This window comes from Misgurnus anguillicaudatus, chromosome 25, assembly GCF_027580225.2.
Source record: "Misgurnus anguillicaudatus chromosome 25, ASM2758022v2, whole genome shotgun sequence".
NCBI classification, from domain to species: domain Eukaryota; kingdom Metazoa; phylum Chordata; class Actinopteri; order Cypriniformes; family Cobitidae; genus Misgurnus; species Misgurnus anguillicaudatus.
This window is the reverse complement of record NC_073361.2, coordinates 20,083,979-20,106,681: the sequence shown is the minus strand read 5'-3', so window position 1 is coordinate 20,106,681 and position 22,703 is coordinate 20,083,979. Positions and strand designations below refer to the sequence as shown.

The 22,703-nt window shown below is 39.7% G+C and overlaps 2 protein-coding genes across 2 annotated transcripts in view; one reads left to right on the top strand and one right to left on the bottom strand.

The window, feature by feature from the left end:
- Positions 1–18,685, top strand: part of zbtb47b (zinc finger and BTB domain containing 47b) — a 26,329-nt gene extending 7,644 nt beyond the window's left edge. Inside the window, exons 3-7 of the mRNA XM_055183026.2 lie at positions 7,299–8,566; positions 8,994–9,141; positions 11,197–11,312; positions 11,491–11,635; positions 14,476–18,685. Coding sequence (XP_055039001.2) covers positions 7,382–8,566; positions 8,994–9,141; positions 11,197–11,312; positions 11,491–11,635; positions 14,476–14,819 — 1,938 coding nt within the window. The 5' untranslated portion in view covers positions 7,299–7,381 and the 3' untranslated portion in view covers positions 14,820–18,685. The remainder of the gene's footprint in view (positions 1–7,298; positions 8,567–8,993; positions 9,142–11,196; positions 11,313–11,490; positions 11,636–14,475) is intronic.
- Positions 18,451–22,703, bottom strand: klhl40b (kelch-like family member 40b). The gene is made up of 5 exons (XM_055181595.2): positions 21,350–22,703; positions 20,992–21,152; positions 20,610–20,903; positions 19,306–19,455; positions 18,451–19,165 (listed from the first exon to the last, which is right to left on the bottom strand). The coding sequence occupies exons 1-5, from the start codon at positions 22,478–22,480 to the stop codon at positions 19,054–19,056; spliced, it is 1,848 nt and encodes a 615-aa protein (XP_055037570.2). The 5' UTR covers positions 22,481–22,703; the 3' UTR covers positions 18,451–19,053.

The following is a 22,703-nucleotide window of genomic DNA, read 5'->3' as shown; positions in this document are numbered from 1 at the left end:
CATAACAATTTTAGACTTTTTAAGCACACGTGCTAAACTGTTCACTTTAAATGCTTCACGAGTTCGCCCTTACATCTAATCTGATTGCGAAAGTAAGCATATTTTGGCGTGCTGTCCTGGGGGAGGGGCTCAGGATCCGGAGTGAAGCTCGAACTCCGAATCCGGGGTATGGCCCGAACCCGGAGAACTCCCCAAAGGAAGCTTGATGCATAGGACAGCAGCCGGAAAGTAAAAATATTTCTGCATTCCCCCCCAAAATATGCGTGTTGAGAAATATGCCGGCCGACCGGGAGAGCTTAGTGGTTCTTAATAGGAACTGAGGCTTGCAGCGTCGGCCTGACGAGCCCTGTGAGGGCTAGAAAGAGAGCACGAATATGATGCACTTAAATGCTGTGGGCGAATTAGCGTGTCAGACGGAGGGCTCCTGCTGCGCCCGGAGGGAGCCAGCGGCTCTGCTGCACCGGCCAGGGGGATCCCCATCCATCGCAGAACATGGTATAGCTCAGGCGACAGACGGGGGTTTGCCCTGCGACCGAAGGGAGCCGTGGGTCTGCTGCACCGGAAGGGGAGCCCTGTCCGACGATGAATAGGCATGTAATTAAAGCGGGGTTGACGCGTCAGACGGAGGGCTCCTGCTGCGCCCAAAGGGAGCCAGCGGCTCTGCTGCACCGGCCAGGGGGATCCCCATCCATCGCAGAACATGGTATAGCTCAGGCGACAGACGGGGGTTCGCACTGCGACCGAAGGGAGCCGTGGGTCTGCTGCACCGGAAGGAAGCCCTGTCTGATGCTGAATAGGCATATAATTAAAGCGCGGTTGACGCGTCGGATGGAGGGCTCCTGCTGCGCCCGAAGGGAGCCAGCGGCTCTGCTGCACCGGGCAGGGGGATCCCTATCCATCGCAGAACATGGTATAGCTCAGGCGACAGACGGGGGGTTCGCCCTGCGACCGAAGGGAGCCGTGGGTCTGCTGCACCGGAAGGGGAGCCCTGTCCGACGATGAATAGGCATGTAATTAAAGCGCGGTTGCCGCGTCGGATGGAGGGCTCCTGCTGCGCCCGAAGGGAGCCAGCGGCTCTGCTGCACCGGGCAGGGGGATCCCCATCCATCGCAGAACATGGTATAGCTCAGGCGACAGACGGGGGGTTCCCCCTGCAACCGAAGGGAGCCGTGGGTCTGCTGCACCGGAAGGGGAGCCCTGTCTGATGCTGATAAGGCATAAAATTAAAGCGCGGTTGACGCGTCGGACGGAGGGCTCCTGCTGCGCCCGAAGGGAGCCAGCGGCTCTGCTGCACCGGGCAGGGGGATCCCTATCCATCGCAGAACATGGTATAGCTCAGGCGACAGACGGGGGGTTCGCCCTGCGACCGAAGGGAGCCGTGGAGCCCTGTCCGACGCTGAATAGGCATGTAATTAAAGCGGGCTTGACACGTCAGACGGAGGACTCCTGCTGCGCCCGAAGGGAGCCAGCGACTCTGCTGCACCGGGCAGGGGGATCCCCATCCATCGCAGAACATGGTAAAGTTCAGGCGACAGACGGGGGGTTCGCCCTGCGACCGAAGGGAGCCGTGGGTCTGCTGCACCGGGAGGGGAGCCCTGTCCGATGCTGAATAGGCATGAAATTAAAGCGGGGTTGACGCGTCGGACGGAGGGCTCCTGCTGCGCCTGAAGGGAGCCAGCAACTCTGCTGCACCGGGCAGGGGGATCCCCATCCATCGCAGAACATGGTGAAGTTCAGGCGACAGACGGGGGGTTCGCCCTGCGACCGAAGGGAGCCGTGGGTCTGCTGCACCAGGAGGGGAGCCCTGTCCGATGCTGAAAAAAAAAAATAATGGAATGATAATGAGATGAGTTGTGACTTATGTATATGAATTTATGGGCTGTTGATCGGAAAAAATGTTTAACCCATCATGGCTGCATGTGCTTCTTTAATGTGAAGATGATTATACCTGATGTAGCTTTTGAAAGCGTCAGATGACCATCGACCGAGGGCTTGTATCTGGTTTTGTGATAGACCTTTTTGAGCTGCAGTAGTTGCTGCTCCAATGCGAAATAAGTGGCTGGAAAAATGCTCCACGTGTAAACCTGACAGAGCTATGATTTGTTTTAAGTGTTTTTGGAACCAAAAACGTGTAACGGGATGGTTGGAGTCGTCGACGAATAGAGGGTCCATTGCGGATTTAGACTGGGCATTCCTGAGTTTTAAATAAGACGAAAGAGCCTGATACGGTTGAATTGGGGATGGGAGATTAAAAATGTATATATAATGGCCTTTCTTTACCCAACTTGTTTGTAGATTAACTTGTGGGTTCCCACAGATCCTTGAAAGTTTGTGAATCTGGGCAAAAAAATTCAAGGCCCTGGGAAGTTTTTGAAAAATATGCATACATAGATACAGGTCATTGAAAGTGCTTGAATCTATTTTATGCAAGAAGTTTTCTGGAAAAAAATCCATATTATTCCCTGTGTAGTGTAGGATAATATCATAAAAATTCTTGACTTTTTAAGCACACGTGCTAAACTGTTCACTTTAAATGCTTATATATTCTGTATGCGAATGTTGATTCATACCAAAATGCTTTTTTGCATAGTTGTGTTTCACACATAAAAATGGTCCGTCTGTGGTTACGGATGTAACTGTTCTTGAGAAGGGAACGAGACGCTGCGTCTTTCTTTCCAGACTTCCTGCGTCCCTGTAACGCCATCTTTGGCAATATTTCAGATAGCGATATACTTCCTGGCTCCTGTGTCACCCTGTCTTTGTTGTTAAGTCTCACCATTGGTTGAATTTGATATACACATTCAGACGCGCGTCCCCAAAGTGTCACCACAGTGACGCAGCGCGAGTTCCCTTGAAAGGGAACTGTAACAATGTATCTTAAAAGATAACACAACGTAACCTTGCTCTCACTTGAAATGTGTCCCCACATTTAGTTTTTGAATTTGAGGGTATTGGACCTGGAAAGTCCTTGAAAAGTCCTTGAATTTGAAGTTAACTAAATTGTGGGAACCCTGTAGAGATTAACCAGTTTTTTCCATATACATGTAGCCATAGATGCTGTAATGGTGTAAATAAATAAATGAATGTTATCTATTTATGAATGACACATTTCTGTAATTATCTTCTAAATATAGGAATATAAATCAGCACATGCTATAAGGGTGATTATATAAATGCAGGTACATTTGCATCTGAAATCTCGCCTTCGGAGGCAGCATTCGAAAGCATCAAGGCACGTCAGAATCCAATGTTTGCTTTATTTCCTGTGTCATGAGATACCTTCATCGTCTTCTCCCATAATTCTATGCGCAAGGGTGCGCAGTGAATCTTAATTGGTCGACTCTGGTCGAGTTCGAAAAATCAAAGAGCGGCCAAGAAAGTTGCTGGGGAACAAATTTTGTGTGAATAAGGTTTTATTTTCACTTTTTACACCTTTTGATTGTACTTCTAGCGAGAAATTAGTATTGTGGTTTTCAAATATGTGATTAGTTATCACAAAGTTTGGTACTCATTTTCATGGAATGTTAAAGGCCATAACAAATTTATGTAGCTGAAAATCATGATTACCTGTTGTGCGAATTAGTCAGTGTCAACTTTGTTACTGTCAAACTATGTTACCAATTAGTTTTGACAGTATATGTAACAAAACTGGTAGTAATACACAAAAAACACACCATCTCTCTCTTACACACATACATACTATCAACACTGTTACTCTACATTGGTAACATAGTTTGACAGAGTAAAAATGCTTTAAAACTGTATAAACTATACAGATTAATAAAATTGAGTGCAGTATCTCCCACCAAATTCCTGGATTATTTTAAAGAGGACATATCATGAAAATCTGACTTTTCCATATTAAAGTGCAATAATAACTGGGTTCCCAATGCTTCTATCAACCTAGAAAATGTGAAAAATATCAACCCAGTAACTTAGTTTTAGTAAACCATTCTCTGCAAGCATGAGAAAAAGTAGGTAATTAAAATTTGGCTCCCCTTATGATGTCAGAAGGGGATAATACCACCCCTTAATCTGCACTATCCAACCACAACACTTCCATTTAGTGCAGAGATCAGCTCATTTGCATTTAAAGTGACACACACAAAAACGGCACATTTTTGCTCACACCTACAATGTGGGAATTTTAACATGATATAATAAATTATCTATATGGTATTTTGAGCTAAAAAGTTCATATACGTATTCTGGGGACACCAAAGATTTTTTGACACCTTAAAAAACTCTTGTCAAACGTCCCCTTTAAATTAAGTTCAGTATCTCCCGCCAGAATGTGAAGATTTTTCTGGATTATTTTAAGTCAGTTTACCAGCAAGTAATGCATTTTGTTCCAAAATTTCAGTTTATATTCTGTATCGCTCAGCAAATTCTTGTGGCTTGTTGCTGTGGTCCGTTGAGTTTGCTTTGTGGTATGAAGTCATATAGGGTTGTTGAAATCGTGCAATCAATCAAAAAATGTCGAGAGTTTGGTCAGTGGTCTTCACATTGGCTGTATTGTTACAGGGCTCACTGAGAAATCATCTATATTCTCAGACATTCAGAGTCAACTCTAAACTATATATTGGTTGAAACCTGTACATTGACATTCTTCTGCGGACCTCAACAGTAAAAATGTCTTAAGAATATCGAAACACGTCTTTCCAGCCAACAATATAACCATATATGGTGACCAGGTGCTGTCAAGCTGTAAAAAGTAAATGTGCATGAATAATCGCTACATTTCTGGTGAACTATATATCTTTAAATAAAGTGCATGACACTGGTTTATGCATTAAGTAAGGGATAATGTATAGGCAGCAGGTTGTAATTGCACAAATATGCCCATGAAGTGTTATCAAGATGCGAAGCGGAGGGTCTTGTATCATACTGAAGAGACTTATTTTTGCAATAACAACCTTCTGCCTGTACATTATCCTATCTATTAAATGGCTATTTACCTCATAAGTATCGTAAGAAGCATTAAATATTGATTTATAATATTTTATTTGCTCATTTTTAATAAATACAGACCTTCGGTGAGGAAAACACATTTACTTTACTTTAAGAAGAGACGTTCAAATGTCATGAACACACTATTTAGTTTAATCATTATGTTATTTAAAAAAAAATATATATGTATGTATATATATATATATATATATATATGTATATATGTGTGTGTGTGTGTGTGTGTGTGTGTAATATTAAATTGTAACTGTCAAAATAATTTGCAGAATCCGGGTTACCATGTGTTATTAGTTTTGAACGGTAGTTAAAGGGGAAAATGAACCTTGGAATAACGCGATTGGCCCGAGAGTTCCCACTAGATAATCTTAAATATTTTCATTGGATGTAAGGACAAATAGAGCCTACTGGGGAATCTGTTGGGTTAAAACATTAAAAAAATTTCATCACAGCCATTTTTGAAAGGAGAAACCAGCATTTTAAAATGTTTTCTCTCTGGAGACAGCTGCTGAAACAGGGAGGTGTTTTAAACAGTGCAGTAAAGAGAGCAGACAGTTTCACAGAAGTGAAAGTCAAACTCAGGATAGATCTCATTCCCCCCACCGTTCTGGCGCTTAGGTTTGCGTCCTCGGCCAAGTGCATACCAGCCGGCCTGGCCAGCAGCCCTGAGTCACCTCGTATTGCAGTAAAGCACAAACCATTTTTGCTGAACAAAAACGCTTGGCTTTATAAACCCCAAAGAGAACCTATGTTTCTCAAAATTGTTTATTACAAGTTTGGTTAAAGTTATTTGTTATTTATGGGAATTAGCAAGCTGGTAAACCGCTGACAATAGGGAATGCAAACTCCTTCTGAATTCTGCTTACAGTAAGTTCTTGTACTCTCTCTCTCCCTCTCCTGCCTTTTCCTCTGGAGTTTTTAAAGAGATGCTGTCCGGATCGAAACCTTGTCCTTCCTGATCTAAAATAAACTAACCTTGAGGGCAGAAGGGGAAGGCATAGCTATCTGCAGTTAGCATCTCTTACTCCAATCTCTTACTTATGTTTGTTTGGTCATGCATTGCATTTGCAATGCAAAGGTCATGGGTTCGATCCCAGGAAATACACATACTGATAAAATATTGCTTGATTACAATGTAGGTCTCTTTGGATAAAACTGTCTGCCAAATGCATAAATGTTAAAGTAATATTAGGTATTTTATGAGTTGTGTGGTGGAGCTAAAATAATTATTTCTAAATATATTTATTCTAAATATTTTTTAGGCTTAACCTTGGAGAACCCATGAGTCAAATTTGGCCAATGTTAATTAATGTTAAGAGAAGGGTTTTTGGGTTCCCCAGGGTTAAAAGAGTGATTTTTATTATAAGACTGGAATTTCTGACCAAAATTTCTGCCTATTGCCTTTATACAAACTTTAGCACTATTTTAGTGCCATGCAAGCACAGGTTTGTCCTTTTACAAATACAAAACTTTTTAGCTAAAATGTTTATTGTTTTTATGTTTTATTGCATATTATAAAATGGTTAGTTCCAGTCCTTGAATCTGATTGGTCAATAGCTGTGTTTTATCTATGACTGCTGTACTCAACGATTCTATGTATCACTGCGCAGCATCCTTTGCAATGTATACATTATGGCTGCGTCCAAATAACCACACTTGTGGTCTTTGCACTTGACCACTTGAATACTTACATGACCTATTTCCTGTATTTTGCCCACGTGTTCTAGTGGGCGTGAAGATCCCAAGCGTGCATGTAAAAATTATTCATCTGATGGGACACACTTAGCAAGTGTTAAAATGTCAATCAAGGTAATGGTAGCAATTTGCACCAAAACGTTTACATTTTTTAGTGCTGGGCAAAGATTAATCGCGATTAATCGCATACAAAATAAAAGTGATTTTTGGCATAATATATGAGTATGAGCTGTGTGTAATTATTATGTATAAATAAATACACACACATTCATGTATGTATTTAAGAAACATTTACATGTGTATATATATTTATTTATATTTTTATATATTCAATATTAAATATAAATTTAAAAATGTATATATAAGTAAAACAATTCTGAAATGAATATATGAATGTGGGTGTGGTTAAATATACATAATAATTAGACACAGTACACGCACATATATTATGCAAAAAATCACTTTTATTTTGTATGCGATTAATCGTGATTAATCTTTGCCCAGCACTATTATTTTAGCTAAAACTTCACATACGTACTCTGGGGACACCAACGATTTATTTGACACCTTTAAAAAGTCTTGTGAAATGTCCTCTTTAAGATTAATATGCTTATTTTTCCATTTCTTTTGTGTGCCAGCTCAAGCTCGTAGTGGAGACGACTGCTGACGCACCTTTGAGTTTTCTACGGTGGAGAATGCAACACTTTAATTTACCCATTTAATGGACAAGCTGAATGGACATCATCTCTACCAGCCTCACCAGTGCAACGTGGACCTTGTTCTGGAGTCCCTCTGTATATTTCTCACCAACAAGGGTGTGCTGGCTTCTCATATCATCTTTCACCAGACCCTCCTCTCCCAAAACAGACAGTTATGCCAAATAAACCTGGCTTTTGATGTGTTTATTAGCCAAGGCTTAAAGAAGATTACCAACATCTGTACTTCCAGGCTTCTGGTGAGTTGTGTCCTGCAAGCAATCATCATCCTCCAAATGAGTGATCTGGATAGTTCCTGTCACAAGCTACTCAGCAGCCAGTCGCTCGACTCAGAAATGACTGAATCGGAGGAACAAGGCAATGTTTCGTTCAATGACACATACAGAGAGATCAAACTGAAAGAGCTTGAAAAAATGTACACAATGCAAGGAAATGGCACTTTGTCACTGGTTGTAGACGACAGTGAGGTCAGTAAGACAGCACACTTTTCAGTATCCCCGAAGCATTCATCTAGTGTCCAGGCACACCATCCCAACCCTCACTTCAGTGAAGCAGGACTTCAGGACTGTTCTGTGTCCTTTAACAGAGAACAAATAATTGTGGAGGTCAATCTTAACAACCAGACTTTAAATGTATCTAAGGGATCCGATGGCAAAGGTATCACATCAAGCACCACAGCGCTCCATCACGGCAACGTTCCTGGTATGGAGGAGGGTAAAGAACAAGATGATAATGAAGATGCTGCTGAGGAAGAAGAAGAAGAGTATGACCATGAAAATGAAGAAATGGAAAACCATAGCGATGAAGAAGATGAGGAAGAAAACAACCTCAACATTCCAGAGGTGGGACACGCCAGCATGGAAAAACCTCGACATGCTTCAAGATTACCAACAGGTATGAAAGCAACCATCGCCATGAGAAAGACGCTAATCAGCAGTGTGCTAGCAGACCGAGAGGAGGGGAAGAGGAGGAGAGAGCAGGAGAGTTTGGGTCAAAAAGTGAAACTCGAAGAAAAGCAGCATTTTTCCTGTAAGAAATGCCCTCGTGTTTTTAACAACCGATGGTACTTGGAGAAGCACGTGAACGTGACTCACAACCGCATGCAGATCTGCAATAAATGCGGCAAGCGGTTTTTACTGGAGAGCGAGCTGCTGCTGCACCATCAGACAAACTGTGAGAAAAGCATACAGGTACATGTAACTGTGCATGCATCTGATCATTCATTAAAAAAAAACTATATGCAATTTAAGAAAAAATGTGCTATATGATGCCAAGACATGTCCAGCTCTAAATCAAAATGGGTCTAAACCAAATCATGTATTATTGCATCATGACGTGGTAAAGTAAAAATACTTATGGAAATCACACCTGGTTTGATGTATATTCAGCTTGCTATATTCAGTTCAGTTATATTAATTTTGAATATTTTTGATTTATATTAAAAATAAATATGATTTCTTATAGTTAATACAATGTTTGTAGTTTAAATGCGCTCCTTATGATATTATAAGCAGTTCTTGGTAGTGCACTTGGTAGTTCCTGTTTTGTTTTCTGTGTACCCCTGAGGGAGAAATGTTTAGTCTAATGCACTTCAGTCACATCCTCTGATCTTTATAGTGCGTGACCTGTGGAAAAGCTTTCAAAAAGCTGTGGTCCTTACACGAACACAACAAGATTGTCCACGGATATGCAGAAAAGAAGTTCTCATGTGAAATCTGTGAAAAGAAGTTTTATACGATGGCCCATGTCCGGAAACACATGGTTGGTAAGTATCCAGTCACGTATTGGTTAATCTTGTATTATAAAAACGGTACATTCACACGGGGCGTTCTCATTTACTTGGTTGACGTCATGCGTTGCCAAACTGAATTGTGGATCTGTCGCATCACTGCTGTTGCTCGTGGCAGAAGTTGAACATTTCTCAAGTTTTTAAGCACCAAGGCGGCAGCCAATCAGATTGCCTTATGCAAATAACCTAGTGCGAACCAGCCAATTACATTTATGCAAGAGCGGAGCATGTGTTGCGGACACTGTGATTGGCTGTTGGCCAAGCTTCAGACAAGCCGTCCCTCAAGCGTTAACGCTTTCGCCCCGTGTAAATGTACCGTAAAGTATTAATTATTAAGGTTGACGTTTAATGTAAGGATTTAATGTAGATGTAGCAGAACATTTGTCAAACAATTTCTTTTTATATAATCTACAAATCAATAAGCAATGAAAGGCAGATGCATTACAGATACATCCAAACATTACCCTTATCCATACCCTAGTGATGAGGACGAGACCGCCTATGTTGAGTCCGAGTCAAGACCGAGTCTTTGAATGGTCAAAACCGAGTCCGTTGGTTTTCAAATAGAGTCGAGTCCGAGTCAAGACCGAGTCTTTGAGGAAGCAAGTCTGAGTCGATACCGAGTCCATAAAAACATGTCAGTTTTCCTATTCATGATTTAATATTACCCCAGTTAATAATCAACAGTTAGGCCTACAGACTAAGCTAGATTGGGAATTGTTTAGAGGAGCAGTCTTAACATCTTAATATGGACTATGCTTTTACAATCATAAAAAAATCCCTACCACATGCATCATCTTCTGCCTATTTTACCAGAGATAAATAAACGGCTCTGATGGCAGTATCTTTGCATAGCACCATGGGATGTCATTTTCAAATAATGCCTGTCAACATTGCATTTTATTATTATTGTTATGTGTTGCGTTTTTTTTTTATATGAACACAAAAAATGCGCTGGTCTCGAGGACTCGGTCTGAAATTACGAGTCCTTCTCCTCTTACTGTGGTCCCAACCCATGTCAAGACCGAGTCTTTGAAGGAACGAGTCCGAGACGAGTCAGAGAAAGCATAAATCGATCTCGAGAACGGTCTCGAGTCCTACATCACTACCGTACCCCTTAACAATGGCTGGGAACGAAATAAAATCGGGGGCTCGTCCGGGATTTGAACCTGGGACCTCTCGCACCCGAAACGAAAACTTTGCCTAGACTTTAACAAACTACTGTAACACATGACTCTGAGACATCGAATAACAGTTCCACCTGTCACCACAAGGTGGCAGTCAAAATTCTGCTAAATACAGCACCCTTGCAGTCTAATACATAAAGACCTTGCTGAAATTAAAACCTTCAGGCAGATGTAATACAGCACACCCTGGTCTCGGCCGTTTTACCGTACTGTACTTTCAACTCCTGAAGCCTGATCTTCCCAGAGCATGGTCAGACACAATAGTGAAATACCCAGCTTTCTGCTGTATGGGTGGGAAGGAGCCACTGTGACCTTCCTATGCCGTCCAGAGCAGACATAGGCGAGCACAGAGGCTTTATTGTTTTATCACTCCTGACTGCAAAGAGGAAATTTCTTATCTTCAAGTGTTTCCTTCTACAAAAACGTACTTAATTGTCCGCAGGGCTACATATGACATTTACACATCTGACATAGACAAGCAAGCATTTATTAATAATGTAAGATCTTGTTTTACACTAAACTGTAGCACAATTTGATGAGGTCCAATGAAAAACAATTGAACTTGGGCTTTTCTTTAAAAGCTTCTTATTTGTCTAATCTGTTAAATGTATCAGATTATAAGATATCATTTATTTTAGTGTTTGCTTTAGAATTCAGAATAAGGTGTAATCCATTTGAATTACAGTGTAAAACAAAATATTCATTAAGATTAAATGTGTCCAATGGACTTGATTCATTCTTTAGAATTCAAGTGAATTATGAAAATGTGTTGCTTTGTGACAGGTGGTTGTAGGGTAAAAATAAGAGGTTTGATGCTATTTTTTATTGCTTCTGTGATCTCCAGCTCACACAAAGGACATGCCATTCACCTGTGAGACGTGTGGGAAGTCTTTTAAACGCAGCATGTCTCTTAAAGTGCACTCGCTTCAGCATTCTGGAGAAAAACCCTTCAAGTGTGAGGTGAGCTTTCGCCACCATCACGTTACAGTACATGCTGGCATCATTTTTGAATTTATGACACAGACCGGGATGTACAGTAAATAGAGAATGTATTGTACATGGCAGATTTTACAGCCACTTCTATATTTAATTTATTACATAAGCTGTATTTAATGTGTAATGTACTTGTGTGTTGTAGAACTGCAGTGAAAGGTTCCAGTACAAATACCAGCTGAGATCACACATGAGCATCCACATCGGACACAAGCAGTTCATGTGCCAATGGTGTGGGAAAGACTTTAACATGAAGCAGTACTTTGATGAACACATGAAGACTCACACTGGTAGGAACCAACCTGCTATATTCATAGGCAACATTCACAGAAAATCTCATTCTTCGTTTGTTTATTCTTTTACAGTACACTGTCAGAAAAATGGTCCCAAGCTGTCACTGGGGCGGTACCCTTTCAAACGTACATTTTTGCACCTAAAGAGTTCATATTAATATCTCAAAGGTACATGTTGGTACCAAATGTATCAAACCTATCTGCACCGAATTGGTATACAGTGGGGCAAAAAAGTATTTAGTCAACCACCAATTGTGCAAGTTCTCCCACTTAAAAAGATGAGAGAGGCCTGTGGTTTTCATCGTGGGTGCACTTCAACTATGAGAGACAAAATGAGGAAAAAAATCCGGAAAATCACATTGTCTGATTTTTTGGGAATTTATTTGCAATTTATGGTGGAAAATAAGTATTTGGTCAATAACAAAAAAGCAAGATTTCTTTCTCTCACAGACCTGTAACTTTTTCTTTAAGAGGATCCTCTGTCCTCCACTTGTTACCTGTATTAATGGCACCTGTTTGAACTTGTTAGCAGTATAAAAGACACCTGTCCACAACCTAAAACAGTCAGAATGCAAACTCAACTATGGCCAAGACCAAAGAGCTGTCAAAGGACACCAGAAACAAAATTGTAGACCTGCACCAGTCTGGGAAGACTGAATCTGCAATAGGTAAGCAGCTTGGTGTGAAGAAATCAATTGTGAGAGCAATTATTAGAAAATGAAAGACATACAAGAACACTGATAATGTCCCTCGATCTGGGGCTCCACACAAGATCTCATCCATAGGGTAAAAATTATCACCAGAATGGTGAGCAAAAATCCCAGAACCACATGGGGGAACCTAGTGAATGACCTGCAGAGAGCTGGGACCAAAGTAACAAAGGCTACCATCAGTAACACACTATGCAGCCAGGGACTCAATTCCTGCAGTGCCAGATGTGTCCACCTGCTTAAGCCAATACATGTCCGGACCCGTCTGAAGTTTGCTAGAGAGCATTTGGATGATCCAGAAGAAGATTAGGAGAATGTCATATGGTCAGATGAAACCAAAATAGAACTTTTTGGTAGAAACTCAACTTCTTGTGTTTGGAGGAGAAAGATGCTGAGTTGCATCCAAAGAACACCATACATACTGTGAAGCATGGGGGTGGAAACCTCATGCTTTGGGGCTGTTTTTCTGCAAAGGGACCAGGACAACTGATCCGAGTTAAGGAAAGAATGAATGGGTCCATGTATCGTGAGATTTTGACTCAAAACCTCCTTTCGTCAGCAAGGGCATTGAAGATGAAACGTGGCTGGGTCTTTCAGTATGGCAGTGATCCCAAACATACCGCCAGGGCCGACTAGGGTGGTTTTCGGAAGAATAATAACGAGGACGTGGAGTGGCCTAGCCAGTCTCCAGATATAAAACCCATAGAAAATGTGGGGAGGGAGTTGAAAATCTGTGTTGCCCAGCGACAGCCCTAAAACATCACTGCTCTAGAGGAGATCTGCATGGAGGAACGGGCCAAACTACCAGCAACAATATGTAAAAACCTTGTGGAGACTTACAGAAAACGTTTGATCTCTGTCATTGCCAACAAAGGGTATATAACAAAGTATTGACATAAACTTTTGTTATTGACCAAATACTTATTTTTCACCATGGTTTGCAAATGGATTCTTGAGAGGATCGGACAATGTGATTTTCTGGATTTTTTTCTCATTTTGTCTCTCATAGTTGACGTGTACCTTTGACGGAGGTTGCAGGCCTCTCTCGTCTTTTTGGGTGTGAGAACTTGAACAATTGGTAGCTGACTAAATACTTTTTTGCCCCACTGTATATTAGGACCTTTTTAACCCCAGTGACAGCTTTTTCATATGATGTGCATTTTTTGAAAGGTAAAATTACTTACGATTTAAGGGGTTGGTTCACCCCAAAATGATTTATCTATTTTTTGGTTTCAAAGAAGGCACAAATATGTTAAAGGATTAGTCAATTTTCTTAAAAAAAATCCAGATAATTTACTCACCACCATGTCATCCAAAATGTTGATGTCTTTCTTTGTTTAGTCAAGAAGAAATTGTGTTTTTTGAGGAAAACATTCCAGGATTTTTCTCATTTAATGGACCCCAACACCTACCAGTTTTAATGCAGTTTAAAATTGCAGTTTCAAAGGACTCTAAACGATCCTAAACGAGGCATAAGGGTCTTATCTAGCGAAACGATTGTCATTTTTGGCAAGAAAAAAAGTGCACTTTTAAACCACAACTTCTCGTCTTTCTCTGGTCCTGTGACGCGCCAGCGCAACCTCATTTAACCTCTTGACGTGATGACGTATGCGAAACTACGCCCCAGTGTTTACAAGTGTGGAGAAAGAGGACCGTTCTGACGTTGTTGTATGTTGAATAATACTAATTAATGTCTTTGTGTCAGTTTATTGTTTAAAATGGCCTGCAAATGTGCGTTTCATATATGTAACACATGACCTTTCCACGTCATTACGCAATTATGTGAGGTCACACAGCCGAAGGAAGAAGAGAAGTTGTGGTTTAAAAGTGCATATTTCCAAAAAAGACAATTGTTTCGCTAGATAAGACCCTTATGTCTCGTTTGGGATCGTTTCGAGTTCTTTGAAACTGCAATTTTAAACTGCACCAAAACTAATAAGTGCTGGGGTCCACCAAAGTCCATCAAAACGAGAAAAATCCTGGAATGCCCTCCTCAAAAAACATAATTTCTTCTCGACTGAACAAAGAAAGACATCAACATTTTGGATGACATGGTGGTGAGTAAATTATCTGGATTTTTTTCCCCATGAAAATTGACTAATCCTTCCGTCTTTTTGTCTATATTAGGAGAGAAACCGTATATTTGTGAGGTCTGTGGTAAGAGCTTCACAAGCCGGCCCAACATGAAACGACACCGTCGCACTCACACGGGCGAGAAGCCGTACCCCTGTGACGTCTGCGGCCAGCGTTTCCGCTTCTCCAACATGCTCAAAGCCCACAAGGAGAAATGCTTCCAGGTCAGCAACCCCATGGTACCCGACCCCATCTCTTTGGGTCTGGACCCCACATCAACCGACTTAGACACACCAGCCAATCAGATACCCAGCCAGCGCTTGACCCCTCCCAGTGAGGCGTCTAGTCTCTACCAGGTCAAGTCTCTCTCGCTTCCCTTCGGACACATCCCATCGTAAGTGTCCCTCCTCCTCCGCCCCTGTTTTGACTGAAAGGGTTAACTCCAGTAACAACTAATCGTTGATTATTGTTTTATTGGATGAAACCCAAGCTTACAGTAGCTGACTCCACGTGAGATTTGTGATTTACATCAAATGTAAATCGCTGCGCAAGGGGTTTCCAAACAGACCGAGCGAAGTCCAAGACTGTCGACGGGTGTTTGAACACTGAATATTCCTTGGAAACTGTGCAAATGTTCACGTATCTTATTCTCATAGAGATATTTTATATACTGCTCAAATAAGCTTCTCGTATTACATAAAGAAAACAATGTGCTCATCATTTTTGTTGATGCGTGTTGTATTTAGTGTGAGCCACAGGTTTAGCGTTGACCTTTTTACATCCTTTGGCTATAGATTTTTATGCTTTGTCGAGATTAGGACACTCACTGGCAATAAGAGATAAATACAGTATATCTGTCTGGTGTGAACATTGCAAACTCAGAATAGCTTTTAAGACAAATGTAGCAGATGTCTCCCCCACCATAACCAAATCCAGATAAGTTGCAGTAATATAATCCTGTTAGCCAATATTACTAAATATGCTACATAACTAAATATGATACGTGTATAATCACTCCAGCACCTTATTTTTGCAGCAAGCCTAGATGTATTTATATTGTCTCGTCTTTGAAGGTTTTGCCCTCATAATGTTTTCTGTATATTCGGAGAGGTACAGTCTGTGCAGGGCACAGGTTAAAGAATTGGTTTAATGTAGCAAGGGCCCTTAAGGATATATAGGATGCTTAAAGGAACCTTTATTCATTTGAAAAAAATCCAAAGAAAGATGTTTCACAATTCTTTTTTTTTTTTGTTCAAAAGTTACCAAGCACTTTACTCTGTGTTGGCCATATACTGTATGTAATGGCAAAAATCCTAAAAAAGCCTAAACCACTTTCTTTTATTGAAAAGGTGTTTTGTTGCAATGTTAAATTTGGATAAACGATGGGGTGTGTTTGGTTTAAAAATATGTTTAAATATTTGAAATGCTTTATGGTACACCAAGTTTTTAGTGATATTTTTGTTGTCATGTGAAAACACTTTCACGTTTACTTCACGTTTAGTTGGAAAAACTAAAAGGTGATGAGTAGCTATCGTACACTCAGAAAAAGGTACAAAAGCCATCGCTGGGGTGAAAATACATATCTGGCACTTATTAGGACCTTTTTGAAGGATACTGTCCTCCTTGTGAAAGCTTTTGTACCTTTTTTGTCAGTGCACATTTATACCCAGTGTACCATATGTTTTTTTACATCAGTTTTAATATTAGAAATATGCCAAAAAGGCTCTTTGTTTATGATAAATGATGGCCTTTTGTGCAATGTGGGTATCTTGTTTGCCACACTCCCCAATAAAAAGGTACAAAAGTTGTCACTGGGATGGTACCTTTTTAAAAGGTCCTATAAAGTACCATTTTGGTACAGATATGTACCTTTTATGACCTCTAAAGTACCTATATGTGTACTTTTTGAAAAGGTACCACCCCAGTTTTGGACCTTCTTGTACCTTTTTTCTGAGAGTGTGTCCTTTTGAGAAGCCACATAGACTCTGAACAGACTGGAGATTCATGAAGAGTTGATAGATAATATATATAGCCTACAATTTCTTAAGCCACTTACAAAAAGGATTTATATACACAAAGCAGACATAGTTAAAGTAATTACACTTAACTCTAGGAGCAGTAAACTGTAGTAGCTATAATAGGAATTACCTAATATTTATACACAAAAAATATACATATTTATAGCTATTGAAACATAATAGTCTGTAAATAAATTAATGTAGCTGTTGTCAGTTTCTGTTCAATTGTTTTTCCTTGTTTATATTCTACAGAGTCAAATGAATATGATGAGATGCAAAGGTCAGCATTAATAAAAACATTTAATAAACTTTTAAACTAAACTTTCTGCTCTACATCTTGAACCTTGTTATAGGCTACATACAGTACTTTAGTTAAGAGTCATGTTATTAAGTAAAAAAAAACTTTTCCAGAACAAGTGGTTTGAAATGGTTCCTAATATTTCTTTAGGGCGTAAACTGTTCGATTTTTTTGAAATTCGGTGAGTGGTTGATAAAGTTTATATTAGATTTGTTAGGATCGGACTGACATTGTAAGTCAGTTTTGCCTTAAGCGTTTAAAAGAGATTTGCCATGGTCTCGAATGTGACAATTAAAAATACCTTTGCACTTTGGCAGACATAAATAAAATATAAAATAAAAAGTTGTTTTAATGCAGAAATTGTTAATATATTGCAATAATGTTGTGCCAGATGAAGATTGTGTAAGCCTTTTAGTCTTACATGGAAATAACTTTGCCACGGATTGACCCCTGATGTTAGTGTTTTGTGTCATGCTGCACCTTATGCCCACCTTATTTTAATAGAGTTTACAGACCTGTTTGTATCAGTCTTTAATGCTGTTCTTAATATACTTAAGTGTTGCATCTGTTTTTGTTCAAATTTAAATACTAAAGTAATGATTTTGGCTTTGGAATATGTTAAGATTTGTTGAAATATTGAAAACTGCTTTCCTAAAGTACTTTCCTAAAAGGTTTTTTATTATGCAAAACATGCACATGCAATATTTGCTTTATGGTCTTAACAAAAGGTGAATTACCACAAAATTCTTTATTTGTGCACTTTATGTGGATATTTATGTTGTGATGAAAGGTTTTGTTAAAAAAAAATATTGCAGAATGATTCAGAGCAGTTTTGTTAAGTCCAAATGTGTTTCCTTTTCTTCGTTTTTTTTTTTTTAATGTGAAGTCATATGACATCTTAACTGAAGGCTTAATAGACCTTTGTTTCTGAAGTTGTTGTAGTACACCATTAAAATTTATTTTAAAATTTTTGCACATCCAGAAAATTGTTTTTATATAGTTATAAAGCGGAATAAATTATCAAAGCATTTAAAATTTCAACTTTTTTACATTTTAAGAGTTTATTATTCCTGGTTTGCTGCTTATTGAAAAATACTTGTGTTCTTATTGCTTTTGTAAAAAATCAGTACATTTGTGTTTTTTTAGTTGTTTTTTAAAATGATATAGGACAATCTTATAGGGGAATTTGTCATCAAGTTTGTTACGCCGTGTGATATTTTATAGTGAATAATAGCAAATAATGATGTGCACTTTGGCAGTTCATTTCATCTTATTGTCATTTTTTATTAAACAACTCATGCAGTTACCAAATTAAATATACATTTTCCCCTACAAGATAGTTGACCTAAAAATGAAAATTTTGCTCCAACCTTCTTCCATAAAACACCAAAAAAAGCAAAATGTCTAAACTGTTCATTTCTGTTAAATAGGTGCTGATGGATACTAAAGGATATCAAGCTTTGAACATAAAATCACCCTAAATTATTTTATATAGTAGTCCAAACAAGCTGTGCACTATATGAAGCCTTATCTTATGAAGTCTGATACCTTTATTAGAAGAAAAATTTGAACTTTTGCTCATTATTCGGCCAAAACCTTTGTGATCACCATTTATTTTCATTGTATGTAAAAGTTGACAAAACATTTTTTTTTTCATTTTTGGGTGTACTATATTTAAAACATACAGTACCATAAGCCAGTCATGAGTGCGACTGTTCGTAAGTTTTTAATTCTACATATTAGTATGTAAACCCAATGGTAACCTTTGTGTACAAAGACTACATGCAGACAGTAGTCATGCTGGTTGTGTCAACCAAATACTAAACAATAAATAAACTAGAGTTTAGCGGTGCTAATAACATTTGGCTGTATTTTATGTCATTTACTGTACCTAGTAGTATTTATTGTCTGTAACGAAACATAATAAAAAGATCATTTCAATAGTAAACTCTGTGAAATATCTTACTCTTTACTTTTGGGTAAACTATGCTATTTGATTTCTTTCAAACAGTAAAGAACACAGCAGAAATTAAACCTTGGCAATAAATAGAAAACAATAAATTGTACACAAAGTTCTGTCTATAACAAAAGATTTTAGTAACAATACATTTCTTTTTGTTCCAAATGATAATTTATAAAGTGTGTTTGAATGATTAAAGATTAAATATTATCATTGCCATGGAATGAGAATGACAAGCTGGTCAGCACTTCGACTCTTCTGGTCAACATGGTCTGAATTCAGCTTTTAAAAACTTTCAAATTATTTGTCCACAAGTATATTCTTTCAGTGGCCTTCGTGGTCCTTGGATGACAGTTTCAGATTTTAGTGAGACGAAGAGTATTAAGTCGAACTCCCAAAACTGTGGCACCAGACGCGTACCGAATCTCTCTCAGTATGCCGATCCATTTCTTTTCCGCTTCATCATACCTGTAAATGAACAGGAACCTTTATTTTAGATGACATTTGGATATTCAGACCACAGCTATACAGTGGAAATTTTTTAATTTCGCTTAATGGAAATGCAGAAAATGTGTTCTACTTAAAATCTGGTGTTTTTGGCTTCTCACCTCCATATGTCATTCATCTCCCGGGGTAAAAGTTCATCGCTGTCCTCTACAGGAAACATGGCAAACCCTCCCACAGCATAGAGAACACCACCCACAGTGACCAGACTAGGTGAACTACGCTCCTGTGGAAACTCTACAAACTCTGACCACCTATAACATGGACACAAACCAAATGACGTTTCAATAAAACTGCATTTCAATTCAAAGATAATTATGGTACAGCCTATAGCAAATTGTATATATTACAAGACAAAAAAGAAAATTTTTCAAAAACAGTTGGGGTGCCGGAAAAATACCGTAAAATAACGGGCACAAAAAATTACAGAAATTTTCCGTAATACAAAAATATTTTTTTCTGTAATTTTACAGAATCAATGGTTTGCTAAATCACTGTAAAAAAATCTGTAGAAATTACAGTATTACTGGCAGCTGGCTGCCAGCAACTCACTGTAGACTTTACACTTACTGTATGTTATTTACTGGCAACAGTTTGCTCAAAGCCAAATGAACATGAAACATTCTCAGCTTCCATCTTCCACAGTAAGCCACTGGCAACCAGCTGCACAACTACAGCAAATTTCCTACAGTGAATTATCAATTTTACATTAAAAATGTACTGTAGAGATAATAGTAATAGTCAATGTTTATATGGTTTATCCTTGCAGAATTAAAAGGCTAAAACCAGCCCAAGCTGGTTGGTTGTTTTAGCTGGTCTCCCAGCCTGCACTGTAAAGAATGGCCAGATTCTACAGGAAAATTCTGTTTTTAACAAAACAGTAAAATACTGTAGAAATTTCCATGCTTGCATCCTAAACTCAAGGCATCTGGCTTCCCAAATAAAAAATTTTTATAGGTTAAAAAAATTGCTGTAATTTCGCAGCTGGTTGCCAGTAACTTCCTGTAGAAGATAAAGACTGAAAATGTTTCATGTTCATTTAACTTTGAACAAACTGTTGCCAGTAAATAACATAAATGTAAAATCTACAGTAAGTTACTGGCAGCCAGCTGCCAGCAATACCCAGTAATACGGTAATTTCTACAGATTTTTTTACAGGCAGGTAGAATGGTAGTAGAACTGTAAATTAACAGTAGATTGCTGGCAACTTAGCTGCCAGTAGTTTACCTTTATGCTACGGCATAGTTTTTTACATTGTGGGTTAAGCTGGTTCAGCAGGCTCGTTTTAAAAGATTTTGGTCACATTATTAGCCGTTCAAGCTTGGGTACAATCAGTTAAAACCAGCTTAAGAGCTAAGACCAACCAACCAGCTTCGGGTGGTTTAGGCAGGGATGTGGGAACACCTACTTGTTTGTTTTGATGTCATACACCTCAGTGCTATCAGTGAGGCCTGTATCTGTGACTCCTCCTGCCACATAGATCTTGTTGTTGTGGATGGTGACACCAAAAAGTGAGCGTGCAGTATTCAGAGGAGCAAGATCTTTCCACTGACGTTTTTTAGCGTCGTACGCACACACGGTCTTCAAACACTCCTTGTTCTCATCCTTTCCACCAATCACATAGATTATATCATCATGTGACACTACTCCATGACCATAAACTGGGTAGGAAAGAGGAGCTGACTCTTCCCATTTAAGAGACCTACAACAAACAAACAGGGTTTATTGTAAAAATACATTTATAGAAATTTTGGTTGTGGCCATGGGGTTTTATTTTTTAACATACTTACTGTCTGTCATAAACCATGACTGTGTCTAGGACTTGCTCTCCTTCCTTCATTTCTCTCCCTCCAATCACAAAGATTGAGTTCTCACCCTCACCCATCCCAAACAGGAAGCGAGGAGAGGGGATGGGAGGCATACCCATCCAGTCTGAGCTCGCTGGATCATACTGTTATCAAGGTACCAAAAGTAAAAAATTCAACATGTCATAATTTACAAATGCAAAAGGATACATACTTCATGATTTAAGAACCATATTTGGCTGTATGGTTATATCTATATAATGTATACATGATATTTCGCTTTCCCAGGATATAGTCTTCAAACTGAAACTAGTTCTTAAATTAAATCGGCAAAAAGCTGTACCTGCAAAAAGTACAAAAAAATCTGCTGGTCTTTGCTTTGCTCATCAAAAAACAATCCACCTGCCACGAAGATCTGGTTTTCTTTTGTGACCAAGCTGCAGTGATTTTTAGGAATTTGGGTGGAGATCGACGCCACATAACAGTCATTTCCCGTCGGGTCATAAGCCACTGACGTAGTGTCACTTATCAAAAAGATCAAATCTCTTAGGAACATCCCAAACCGCAGATTGTCATTGAGGATACCAGGAAGTAATTCCTCTTCTTCGTCGTCTTCCTCATTCTTTCCTTCATCACCATCCGTCTTGTCCTCACTCGTTTTGCTTTTAGTCTTCTTGACTTCCGGGAGTTTCCCAGCATGGGCGTCTTTAACCAATTGCAGTTTCTTGGTGATCTCTGGGTTGGAGCGCAACCACTCGTGTTGCTCCACAGTTTTGGCAAAGTAGTCCTGGGGAACCAGACGTAATCTCACACAATCCAGCAATCCTGGCAGTTCCTCCATCCGCGTCTCTCGGCCGTGTCCCACCCACTTGATCAAAGCCTCAAACACATCCTGCTCCGTCTCAACATTCAAAGTGTCCGATGCCATGATGGCCGCCAACTCGCTTGGGTTCAACTGCAGAAATTCTTCATCTCGAACGATCAACTGAAAGCGCTCGCAAGCGAAGTTTCGCGCCGATATGGCCAGACGAGGGCAGTCCAGCATGAGGCCTAGTCGAAAGATGGCCAAACAGTTGCTCAAACTCAATCGCTTTTGCAGAAAAGAGACGCACACTGTGAAAATGGAAGGGATCTGTAGCATGTTGGCCAGGGCGAAGATGTCCTGCACGTTTTGCTCCGTCACATTGATGTTCGAGGTGTAGAGGTACTTCAAGATCATCCCCATAACTCCAGGCTCCACATCCTCCAATACGATTTCCCTTTTCTTGCTGTCTTCCACACCAGATTTAAAGAAAGCTCTGAAGTAGGAGCTACAGGCAGCCAAAACTAGCCTGTGGCAGGGAAACTCCTTGTCTTTGATCTTCAACACGCAATCTACCATCATATCGCTCTCCAAAAGATCATACATGCCGTCCTGCAGCAAGGTTTGCTGGTACATGCGCGGCTCCTCCATTGGGTCTATGGGTAGAGCCATATTTCTGTTGTTATGTCCCTGACAGTCACTATGAAGAGTAGTCCAGCGGTCTGCCGTGTACCACACTTGACTAACCCTCAGTCACTATTTGGCCGAGAAAGAAGAGGCAGGGTCGAGTCAGTTCCGGCAGCTGTCTCAATACTTCAACCAAGCTCCAACTGGGGGTTATTTATAGATACGACACCTTTACAAAGATGTGGAATCCATACTTGTACATGTGAAA